Source organism: Euleptes europaea, chromosome 1, assembly GCF_029931775.1.
Source record: "Euleptes europaea isolate rEulEur1 chromosome 1, rEulEur1.hap1, whole genome shotgun sequence".
NCBI lineage: Eukaryota > Metazoa > Chordata > Lepidosauria > Squamata > Sphaerodactylidae > Euleptes > Euleptes europaea.
In genome coordinates this window covers 3,718,815-3,731,346 of record NC_079312.1, presented here as the reverse complement: position 1 = coordinate 3,731,346, position 12,532 = coordinate 3,718,815, and the positions used below count along the sequence as shown (strand labels likewise).

The 12,532-nt window shown below is 48.3% G+C and overlaps 1 protein-coding gene across 1 annotated transcript; it reads left to right on the top strand.

Moving 5' to 3' along the window:
* The first annotated feature begins 4,733 nt into the window (after window positions 1–4,733).
* On the top strand, window positions 4,734–9,181 carry LOC130493451 (gastrula zinc finger protein XlCGF57.1-like). The gene is made up of 6 exons (XM_056867204.1): window positions 4,734–4,737; window positions 4,956–5,026; window positions 5,227–5,349; window positions 6,482–6,486; window positions 7,381–7,449; window positions 7,618–9,181. The coding sequence occupies exons 1-6, from the start codon at window positions 4,734–4,736 to the stop codon at window positions 9,179–9,181; spliced, it is 1,836 nt and encodes a 611-aa protein (XP_056723182.1).
* The last annotated feature ends 3,351 nt before the right edge of the window (window positions 9,182–12,532 follow it).

Below are 12,532 nucleotides of genomic sequence, written 5' to 3'. Positions count from 1 at the left end.
CCTCTCTCTGCTTAAGGTGGGGGGGGGAGGGAGATGCAGCCCCCTCCCCTGCATTGCGGAAGCCTTTGGGAGTGATCAGGTTTCCAGGGGGGGGGAAGGAGCGGAGAGCCTGCGGGGTGGGGGTGGGGGTCCTCTGGGTAGTGGTGGGGCGGGTTGTGAGTCCGTGGGGGGGGGTGAGTCAAGGAAAAGCAGGGTGAGGAGGGGGCTGGATTGGGGGAGAGGGGAGTGTTTGGAGTCAGACCCCCCCCCCGGGCAGGTTCTCTCCAAGGCGAAGGAATCTGGGGGGTGGGGGGAGGAATAAGTGACTCCTGGCCTGCAGCGTGTTGCATAGTAATGGGGAATACGATGGCATGAATTAATCTAGTCTTGGTGGCCAGTGACACATCCTTACACTTCAAAATCCCCCATGAGCAGAGAGCAAAGAGGTCGGAGGGAACCAGACGAGGCTCTCCTGGGGGGGGGGGGAAGCAATGCCCGAGGGAGGGTGTGGGGGAGGGGGGACCCCACATTCCTCCCTACACGGGAGACGTCAGAATGTTTCAATCTCGGACTGCATTAGAATTAAAACCAGTTTATTTTCCGGCTCTGATGGGGAGGGCAGAATACCCTGGAATGCTTTTAAGAGAGGGAGGGGGGCACAACTGGGGGTGGGGGGTTGTGCGTTTCCCCCTCCCATCCTACAGAAGGAAGGTTTGGGGTTTCCAGGCTGCTGCAGGAACGGTTGGGCGGTGTCTGGTGAGCTGAAAGGGGCTCTTGGGAGGGGGGAGAAATGTAGGGCCAGGGTCTGCTATACAAGACCCAAGGTGTAGAGAAAGGATGAGGGAGAAATGAATTGGAAAAAGAGCTCCCCTCCCACCCCCAGTTCACCCACCCACTCCCTGGCACATAAGCGTGGGGGGGTATGTTTCCTGCTCCCTCCCTACAGAAGGCTCCCTGAGATTATGAACCGGATTTGCAGGCTCTCTTCAGGGTCAGCAGTGCAATCATAGAGTCGGGGTAGTCAAGGGACTACCAGGGTCACACAATCATAGAACTGGAAGCGACCACAAGGGTCATCTAGTCCTACCCCATGCACAATGCAGGAAATTCACAAGTCCCTCCCCTCCACACCCCCAGTGACCCCCATCTCCTTGGCCAGAAGATGGCCAAGATGCCCTCCCTCTCATGAGCGGGGGAGGGCATGTTTCCTGCTCCCTCCCTACAGAAGGCTCCCTGAGATTATGAACCAGATTTGCAGGCTCTCTTCAGGGTCAGCAGTGCCGGAGGGAAGAAGATAAGACACGGCCCCCATCACTCTCTTGACCTGATTCACACAGGCAGAGGCCATGGGCACAAACTTTCTCCTTGCCGTTCTAGCTTTCTGTGTGCAGGGTTGGAGTCTCCCACCTGACCCCTTGAGCCAGACAGTTTAGTTTTAGCTCCTAACTGGTGGTTATGGACGTGATACGTAATTTGATTGTAAACCTGGAGGGGTTCAATGAAAAAATAGTGAGTGCCCATGAGGATCCGTGATTTAGACCTCTGTTTTTGCATGGTGGCGGCGCCACAAAGCAGTGGATCCATGATTTTCTTTTACTCTAGGGGTATGGACTTAATATTTGATTTGATAGCAGGTTTGGGGTGACCCAGTGCAAAATTCCTGAGGATCCATGGGGAGCCGTACTTTGGAACCATGTTTTTGTACCATGGCAGTGCCACTAAGGGGTGGGTACCTGATTTTTGCAGTGCAATCATAGAGTCAGGGGGTTGGAAGGGACTATCAGGGTCACAGAATCATAAAGCTGGAAGGGACCATCAGGGTCATCTAGTCCTGCCCCCTGCACAATGCAGGAAATTCACAAGTATCTCTCCTCCACACCCCCAGTGAACCCCCAACTCCATGCCCAGAAGATGGCCAAGATGCCCTCCCTCTCACGATCTACCTAAGGTCATAGAATCAGCATTGCTGACAGATGGCCATCTAGCCTCAGGTTAAAAATCTTTAGGGAAGGGGCGCTTACCACCTCCCGAGGAAGCCTGTTCCACTGTGGAACTGCTCTAACTGTTAGACAATTCTTCCTAATGTCTAGACGGAAACTCTGGTCTGACCTTCTAGGGCAAGAGAAAACTACTCGGCACCATCCTCTAAATGACTCCTGGCATCTGATGTGTTTGGAAATGAGGTGCGTTCAAATTAGTAAAACAGTCTCCATGACCCACCCCCAGCAGAGAGCAAAAAGGTCGGAGGGGGCCAGATAAGGCTCTCCGGAGGGGGGGAAAGTGATGCCCAAGGGTGTGTGTGTGTGTGGGGGACACCTCACATTCCTCCCTACACGGGAGACATCAGAATGTTTCAATCTCGGACCGCATTAGAATTAAAACCAGTTTATTTTCCAGCTCTGATGGGGAGGGCAGAATACCCTGGAATACTTTAAGAGAAAGAGAGGCACAACGGGTGGGGGGGGTTGAGCGTTTCCTCCTCCCACCCTACAGAAGGAAGGTTTGGGGTTTCCAGGCTGCTGCAGGAACGGCTGGGTGGTGTCTGGTGAGCTGAAAGGGCTCTTGGGAGGGGGGAGAAATGTAGGGCCAGGGTCTGCTATGCAAGATCCAAAGTGTAGAGAAAGGATGGGGGAGTAATGAATTGGGAAAAGAGCTCCCTCCCACCCCCAGTTGACCCACACCCTCCCTGGCACATGAGCAGGGAGAGGGGGTCCTGTTTCCTGCTCCCTCCCTACAGAAGGCTCCCTGAGATTATGAACCAGATTTGCAGGCTCTCTTCAGGGTCAGCAGTGCCGGAGGGAAGAAGATAAGACACGCCCCCCCAATCACTCTCTTGACCTGATTCGCACAGGCAGAGGCCTTGGGCACAAACTTTCTCCTTGCCGTTCTAGCTTTCTGTGTGCAGGGTTGGAGTCTCCCACCTGACCCCTTGAGCCAGACAGTTTAGTTTTAGCTCCTAACTGGTGGTTATGGACGTGATACGTAATTTGATTGTAAATCTGTAGTGATTCAATAATGAGTGCCCATGAGGATCCGTCCTTTGGAACTCTGTGTTTTTGCATGGTGGCTGCGCCACAAAGCAGCGGATCCATGGTTGTTGTTTTTTACTCTGGGGGTATGGACTTAATATTTGATTTGATAGCAAGTTTGGGGTGACCCAGTGTATCTCCATTCCCTTTTGTTTTCCTTCTGGCACAGTTGCTATCTGTCCCCCTTTCCCTCCGCCCCTCCCGCCCAGCAGGGAGAATCCTCTCTTCACAGCCAAGTGACTAAAGGGATCTGTTCACAGTCGGAGGCGACCCAATAGAAGGGGAAAGAGATGGAGGAGCAGGACCCAGAAGGACCTGGACCTGGCAAGAGAGCAAGGAAAGGCCCCCATCCTGAACAAGCTGTGACTGGCATTGATTCCTGGGAAAGAGCTGTGCCAGAGATTTGGGATCAGGAGCCCCTGAACTCAGAAGTACATTGCCAACCCTTCTGGCAGTTCCGCTTCTGTGAGGCCGATGGGCCCCGGGAGGTTTGCAGCCATCTCCATGGACTTTGCAAAGAATGGCTGAAGCCAGAGAGACACACCAAGAAGCAGATCCTGGACCTGGTGATCCTGGAGCAGTTCCTTACCATACTGCCCCATGAAATGCAGCGCTGGGTCAGAGGATGTGGGCCAGAAACCAGTTCCCAGGCGGTGGCCCTGGCTGAAGGCTTCCTCCTTAGTCAGGCAGAGGAGAAGAGGCAGGCAGAACAGGTGAGGGCTTTTCTTTCAAGGTATTCCAATTCAAGCAACTATATATGGCATTATCCATGTCTGATGTTTGCCCAAGGGTTAATCATCCAAATGGGAGGTTGAACAACCTACTTCAGCAGGCCACTTCTTCTGGGGAATTTCTTGTCCCTCCAGATAATACCCCAGGGTCGGAAGAAAACCCTAGGTGCAGAGTAAGGGAGTGGGTTCCTTGGTGTCTTCCATGCCATCTCTTACCTGTCTCCCTCGCTGCTGTTTCAGAGTTGGGGTCCATCTGTGAAGATGGAAGCGAAGTTCTGTGAGATGGAAAGAGCTCCTTCGGAGGAAGGGCAGCAGGCCCGAGTCCAAGAGCGCGCCCAAGGTGCCCTCTCCTGCGGTAAGGACTCATTGTGCCTGGATAGGATTGGGGCACCCAGTTAATTTGATGGGTAGCGAGTTCTAGTCAGGGGAAAAAACCAAATGCTTCTTCACCCAACTTGTGGCCCTCAGCGTTCACTAATTGTCACGTCTCTAAAAGGGGATTAGACTAATTCAGGGGGCAATTCCTCATATTGATTACAATATTCATATCCCACCTTTTTCCCATTAGAGGGACACAACATGGCTCAGAAGAAAAGCCATATGAATCTTGGCCGAGCTCTTCAATCTTGCGAATAAAAGGAGCCTGCACGTTCTGGGCAGTATAGCTCTGGCTGAAAACCCGGATGCGACATTAATGGATCCGTAGACTCTCCAGACCCTCACTGATATTACCCTGGGTTTCCAGAGGTGCTCAATTCACATCTGGGTTTTTTGGCCAGACGTGCTGGCAAGGTGCCTCTCTCTTTTTCTCCCATCTCCCTCTTTTTCACCTCCCTTTTTTTCTCCCACCAGCCTGGACTCAAGGGCATGTGCGAGGGCCCAGCCGGTGGGAGAATAGCCTGCCTGGGCCTCTGGTCTGATCCAGCAGAGATGCTGCCACGTTTCTGAGCTCCAAAGTTCATGGGACAAGTTTCAAGTATGACAGAAGTCTGACATGGGTCAGCAGCATTTAAAGCCCCCCTGAGGCTCATGGGTACCTTGTTCTTCTCTTCCGCCTCTCCCACAACTTACTACAAAGTGTAACCATTTTTTTTAGTGTACATATGGCAAGGTTTCACACCCTGGGAACGGGGAGGCATAAAGCACGCTTCACAGAAGAAAACCAAACAAGATGTCAAGGCTAATACCCTTTCTTCCGCTTTTCTCTCCCTCGCAGGTAGCGAAGAGACAGTGTTCATCCATTCTCTTTGCAGAGGTGTGGAAACTGCTGCTGTACCTCCAGTCCAGGTAGAAGAGATGAGCGGGGGGCAGCCTTGGTCTCAAATCCGTTCTCGGGGGGCTTTCCTCCTGCAGTTCTGGTTAAGGGGCCCAGGCAAGAGGCTCTGAATGCCACTCCTTTTACACACGCCTTCCCAGAATGCCCCCTTCCAGAGTTTCACCTCTGCCTGGAATGATCTCTGTGATAAGGAATCTCCTTTTCCTTTCAGTCTCCAGTTTCCTTTGAGGAGGTGTCCGTGCATTTCACTGTGGCAGAGTGGGCCCTGCTGGATCCAGACCAAAGAGATCTCTACAAGGAGGTCATGCTGGAGAACTATGGGAGCGTGGCCTCTCTGGGTAAGGTGCCAAAGGTGCAAATTGCTGCCATTAGGATTTTACCATTGGCCCGATATGTGAATCAACATCTTGAACAGCAGTGCACTGTTTTGAGACCTGCCCTGTTACTTGATTCCATTTGGGAGCCTTGAGGTGGTGGGGTGGCAGCAAAAGCGATATTCATCATGACCGGGTAGCGTGACCTGAGTAGCAACAGGGGCAACAGAGGCCAGTGTTGTGGCCATTGCTCAAGCCAGTGAGGGTGTCCTGGCCTGAGGTCAATGCAGGACTGAGAGGCCCTCATGAAGCTCCATCCTAATTTTTCAGTTGCCAAGCATTACAACACACTTGTCCCCCAGATGGGATTACCGTCATCCCCTCTGACTCTGATCTAGAATTGATTCGTCCCCCTTACACTGGTTGGGATTGTGGACTCTAACCTTTACCAGGTTTCCATTCTTTCAGAAAAAAAGTTTTGTCTTCCTTGGATTTGTTTTCCTTCCCCATATAAGAGCGATCACTTTCTCTCCCTCTCTGTCTCTCTCTCTAACTTCTTGTGGAGAGCCAGCGGGCTGTAGTGGTTAAGGGTGGCGGACTCTAGTATGGAGAGAGGTTTGATTTCCCACTGTTCCATATGAAGCCAGGTGGGTGACTTTGGGACAGTCACTATTCCCTCAGGACTCTCTAAGCCCCACCTCCCCCGCAAGGTGTCTGTTGTGGGGGGGATAGGGAAAGTTATTGTAATCCACTTTCAGACGCGTTAGGTAGAGAAAATCAGGATATGAAAACCTTCTTTTCTCCTTGTCTTCTATTTAATCATAAATAGCAGAGATTCAAAACAGCTGCATGACAAGTCAAATGTGAACAGTGGGGGAAGAATTCTTGGCCACTTTAAGGGGAAAAAGGACATATGAGGAGTCGGGAGAGGGGAGGGGAGGCAGAATATAAAAACTGCTGACCTGGGAGGTCTGGCTGGAGATAAGGTGTGACCAACAGTTCTGGTGGGGTAGAAAGAAGGTGATCATTGGCACGGGGGTGGGGGGAAATGAAGGTCTGATAAAGGAAATGCACACCCATTAGTGAGCAGTGCCTGATGGGTGGCTTGCCTTCTTGTGTAGGTACTGGCTTGACCTCTCTTTATTCCAACAGCAAATGTAGATGAGCTGCCTGAGGGATACCAGGGGTTCTCTTTGGAAAAAAACAAGAATCAAGGTGCCAAAGGAAACTTCGAGGATGGACACGGACCACAGAGGCAGGAGGGAAGCCACGCAAAGAGGAGGGATAGGCCCATTCCATCCCAAAAAGGGAACTTCCATGAAATCCCAATCCAAAAAGGAAGGTCAACCAAAACAAGAAAGAACAAAGGTTTCCGTGCTAATCAGAGAATCCGCTCCAGGGAAAATGAAAATGAAAGTTTGGCCGGTGGAAAGACCTTCAGTAAGAACATGAGTGTTATTTCCAAGAGGAAAATTCCCTCAGGAGAGAAACCATACGATTGTGAGGAATGTGGAGAGACCTTCCGTTGGAAATCAGCCCTTTCTTCACATCAAAGAATTAACTCAGGTGAGGAGCTGACTAAATCATTAGACTGCAAACCAAGACTTTCATGTCCCTTTAAAGTGCATATTATTGTACCTGTTAATGTAGAGCAGGGAAGAGCCACTGAAATGTTTTGTGTGTGGATGATCAGACCTTATTGTGGGGGTGCTAACAGGATCTCTCTTCATTCCAGCAGGGGAAGCGCATCAGCTATTGCCAGATAAAGTGAAGAATAAAGATTTGAAAGGAAACTTCAGGAATCAAGGCAGACCTAAGAGGCGGAAAGGAAGTCACACAGCCAAGAAGAGGGACAAACCCATTCCTGGCCAAGGACGGGATTTCCATGAACTAATCCACATGGTGGAGGAAGCATATAAGTGCTTGGAGTGTGGCATGAATTTCTCAGATCAAGCCCAATATGATCTCCATTTGCAAATGCACAATGGAAAGAAGACCCATCAATGTTTGAAGTGTGTGTGGAGCTTCCTTTGCAGAGCAGAGCTACTTAGACATCAAAGAACACATAAAGGAGAGAAACTGCATAGCTGCTCAGATTGTGGCAAGATCTTCTCACAGAAATCAGACCTCTGTCAACACCGAAGGATTCATTCAGGAGAGAAGCATATTATCTGCATGGAGAGTGGAAGGATATACTCTTGTGGAAGAAAGTGTAGTGCACATTTCCCAAAGGGTACTGTAATGAGGACGCACAAATGCTTTCAGTGTGGAAAGTACTTCAAATACAGATCACACCTTCTTGTGCACCAAAGAGTACACACAGGAGAGAAAACTTTTGAATGCTCAGTGTGTGGAAAGAGATTCAGTCGCAGTGGCAATCTTCAAAGGCATCAAAGAACCCACACGGGGGAGAAACCTTTTGAATGCTCAGTGTGTGGAAAGAGATTCAGTCGCAGTGGCCATCTTCATACACATCTAAGAACCCACACAGGGGAGAAACCTTTTGAATGCTCAGAGTGTGGAAAGAGATTCAGTCACAGTGGCCATCTTCATACACATCTAAGAACCCACACAGGGGAGAAACCTTTTGAATGCTCAGAGTGTGGAAAGAGATTCAGACACAGTGGCAGTCTTCAACAGCATCAAAGAACCCACACAGGGGAGAAACCTTTTGAATGCTCAGAGTGTGGAAAGAGATTCAGTCAGAGTGGCAGTCTTCAACAGCATCAAAGAACCCACACAGGGGAGAAACCTTTTGAATGCTCAGAGTGTGGAAAGAGATTCAGTCGCAGTGGCGGTCTTCAAGAGCATCAAAGAACCCACACAGGGGAGAAACCTTTTGAATGCTCAGAGTGTGGAAAGAGATTCAGTCGCAATGGCGATCTTCAACTGCATCAAAGAACCCACACAGGGGAGAAACCTTTTGAATGCTCAGAGTGTGGAAAGAAATTCAGACACAGTGGCACTTTTCAACTGCATCAAAGAACCCACACAGGGGAGAAACCTTTTGAATGCTCAGAGTGTGGAAAGAGATTCAGTCAGAGTGGCAGTCTTCAACAGCATCAAAGAACCCACACAGGGGAGAAACCTTTTGAATGCTCAGAGTGTGGAAAGAGATTCAGTCACAGTGGCCATCTTCAACTGCATCAGAGAACCCACACAGGGGAGAAACCTTTTGAATGCTCAGAGTGTGGAAAGAGATTCAGTAGCAGTGGTGATCTTCAACTGCATCAAAGAACCCACACAGGGGAGAAACCTTTTGAATGCTCAGAGTGTGGAAAGAGATTCAGACACAGTGGCCATCTTCATACGCATTTAAGAACCCACACGGGGGAGAAACCTTTTGAATGCTCAGAGTGTGGAAAGAGATTCAGTCGCAGTGGCCATCTTCAAAGGCATCAAAGAACCCACACAGAGGAGAAACCTTGTGAATGCTCAGAGTGTGGAAAGAGATTCAGTCACAGTAGCACTCTTCAACAGCATCAAAGAACCCACACAAGGGAGAAACCTTTTGAATGCTCAGATTGTGGAAAGAGATTCAGTCACAGTAGCACTCTTCAACAGCATCAAAGAACCCACACAGGGGAGAAACCTTTTGAATGCTCAGAGTGTGGAAAGAGATTCAGTCAGAATGGCACTCTTCAACAGCATCAAAAAACCCACACAGGAGAGAAACCTTTTGAATGCTCAGAGTGTGGAAAGAAATTCCGTGGCAATAGCCATCTTCATATGCATCTAAGAACCCACACAGGGGAGAAACCTTTTAAATGCTCAGAGTGTGGAAAGAGATTCAGTCAGAGAGGCAGTCTTCAACAGCATCAAAGAACACACACAGAGGAAAATCGTTTTTGAATCCTCAGTGTAAGTCCCCTGTTTCCTCCTCACCTGAGACATCCCAATATGAGCTGCCATCTTCTGTCAGTTTTCTTGAAAGGCGCCCCCTTGATCACCTGGGGTACAAAAGCAGATCTTTGGAATAGGTTTGAGAGAGCGCATCTGCCTGCCATGTGCAGAGCACATTTCCATCACAGAGCCAGGATGTCAGTAGGGCTCTTATATAACCCCCCCCCAGCTCTATCACCTGTGAGCAACCATATCTCTACTTCAAGAGAATTTCATCAAAACAATGAGAGACCATTTCCAGTTAATGGGCAGTCACCTCTGAGCCATGAAAAGCAGCTTTAACTCCATCAACTCTGACATGCCCGGTGCTTTGAAATGTCAGGGGTCCTTGCATACATGCCACTCCCTGCAAATCTTTATTGTTCTTGTCTCCAGGTATTATCAACATACAAGGCTTTAAGTTGTCTCGCTCCCCCATAGGATTTATTTTGAAGCCCTCCTGATCAGGTTTGCAAGGCTCTCACGAAACACATTTTTTCCTACCCTCGTAAGGTGTAAACCATCCCCCGACAGAAGAGCTTCTTCTTGAAAGCGTAAGCCATGGTCCAGAAATCCAAACCTTTCTTGACGACACCACCCACGCAGCCAGTCATTAATTTGGAGTATTTGTCTTTCCCTTCCTAAGCCACAACCTTCAACAGGCAGAATTGACGAAAACACAACCTGCGCCCCCAAGTTCTTCACCTTCTCACCCAGAGCCATGTAGTCTCTTTTAATACGTTCTGGGCTGTGCCGGGCAATATCATTTGTTCCCACATGAACCAGTAAGAAAGGGTAATAATCTGTGGGCATGATGAGTCTTCCTACCCTTTCCGTCACATCCTCGATGCATGCACCCGGTAAACAAGTTGGGACAACAAGTCAGGTCGGCATACTTTAGACTCTACCCTTCTCAGGAGGGTATCCCCAATTACGAGAACACACCTCTTCCTAAATTGTGGGGCAGAAAATCGAGTCCTCTCATGCGCAGGACTCCTGAGGAATTTCTTTCACACTTTAGGGGGGATAGCCCTTGTTCCAGTGGTCCAGAATCAGTATCTGTTGGGAGATTCTGGAACCGATTGCTGAGCAAGAGAGGATCAGGATGTGTCCTGACTTTCCTACTCCTGTGGGCCACATTCTTCCATGCATCCTCCTCTTGTGTTGTTTGTACCTCCATTTGTTCAGATTCCTTACTCTCCTGCTCCTGTTGCTCGCTAAAAAGAGCTTCATGAGTTCTGTCCATGAACTCTTCACCTTGCTTTAAAAAATGAAGTGTGGACAAGCGTGCCTCAAGACCCTGTATCTTCTCCTCCAGCAGGGCTACCAACTTACACTTGCTGCAAGTGTAATTAATGTTACCCTCAGGTAAAAAGACAAACATGCCACAGACCTTGCATGTTACTGTCTCGGCTCCCTCACTAGCCACAATGCTGTGATCCATTTCTGAAGTTTCTTTCCTAGGCTACTCTGATAGTTCCCCTGGTAAACCTTTCAAGGCTCCCTCCTTGAGGAAGTAAAACACTCAGCACATATAGGCCAGACCCCCAGGCTAAGAGCCCCAGGGCAAGTGCCCTGTTTAAATAGTGTCAGCCCCACCCTCAGCAATCAACAGCACAGCAATTACCTTCAGCCAGCTACAGCTAGATAAAACAACAAAGAGAACCAGCCAGAAACCCCCCTCCAGCAGGCTACAGGCACTCACACACACACAGCAACCTCAACTACTGCTCCCCAGCCACTGAGGAAAACATAAATACAAACTTTACAGTAAAACTTTCACTGACCTTTCTCTAAGTTCCTCCTCTGTCTCTCTCCCAGCTGCTCAGATCCGCCTCTGGCAAGCAGAGCCTGTTTAAATAGTCTTATCTGTTGGAGGTCCAACACAGCTAAAAATGCAAGATCCAATTAATTCCTGACTTGTCTGGCTGACAGCTTCCTATTCCAGAAAGTGGACAGGGAAACAAGGGGAACTGCTATCTTAGACTTGATTCTCACCAACAGGGAAGAACTGGTCGATGAGGTTAAAGTAGTAGGCACCCTGGGTAGTAGTGACCACATACTCTTGTAATTTACCATCTTGGGGAAAGGAAAACCTGTACGTAGTCAGACATATAGGTTGGACTTTAAAAGAGCAAATTTTAACAACTTAAACTTATGCTAGGTAGAATCCCATGGTCAGGAATACTTAAGGAGAAGGGAGTTCAAGCCTTTGATTTTTCCAATTTTTTATCTCTAGCCTTTGATTTTTCCAAAAATTGAAGGCTAGAGATATTATGATCTCCTTTTATAACATTAGGATGAAGGATACTATCATGCAAGCCCACTATGACAATCCATTGTCTGTAAAAGGAAATCCACTAATAATACTCAAAGATATCCCGCGACATTTGATGTTGAAAAGAAACATGTACAAAGAGTTGATTATGACGCTGAGGAAGAATGGAATAAGATACCGTTGGATATTCCCACAGGGACTTACCTTTACCTATGAAGAGGTCAGATTCACTGTCATTTCACTGGAAGATATTGGGAAGTTTTTGGGAAGATATAAAAAAGACCTAGTTGCCCTCACTTTAGAACAGCAGCAGGAACAAGAAGAGGAAAAAGAAGACCAGTCTCTGAAATCCAGACAAAGACTAGATTAAAAAAAATGTTAGAAATGGCGGAAAAGGCAAAACTCATGGCAATGATAAATCAAAAAGACAATGCACACTTTATGGGTGAATGGGAAGCATGGAGGGTTTACTGTGAAACTAAACTTCAACTAGGGAATTTTAAAGGTTACTTACTGATCTAATCCTTTTTCTAAGTTTATTTCTGAAAATAACTCTATTACATTCAATGTTAAATAACAAAATCTATAATGGTCATAATATGCCCTGGTTGTAATAATGAAACGAGTACTTTGGTTTGAGATACTTTGTAATTACAATAACTATATGTGAGCTCCGAGCCTGACAATGCTGCTGGCCTCCAAGGTTGTGTAGCTCGGAGGATTGTTACGTCTACTTGCTCTTCATTTCCGTGATAACTGTAATCTACCATGAGAACCAGGCCTGGCCTGGTATCCAAGTGTGCCTTTGGTTTTCTGTATATGTTCCAGCTTGCCCTTTCCCCTGCCATTAGAGTCCTCGTACCTTCCCTGTAAGTTGCTGCTTTTCACCTTTGCTTCCTGGAAAAACCAGCTTCTTAGACTACTCTGTCTGGACGTTTGGTGATTGGGATTCCCCGGTGAACTCAGCCTTACATTAGGACTCTAATCCAACTTTTTCTATTTTAGTTTCTTGTTTTCCCAATGTGAGTGTCTGCGTTTTGGCA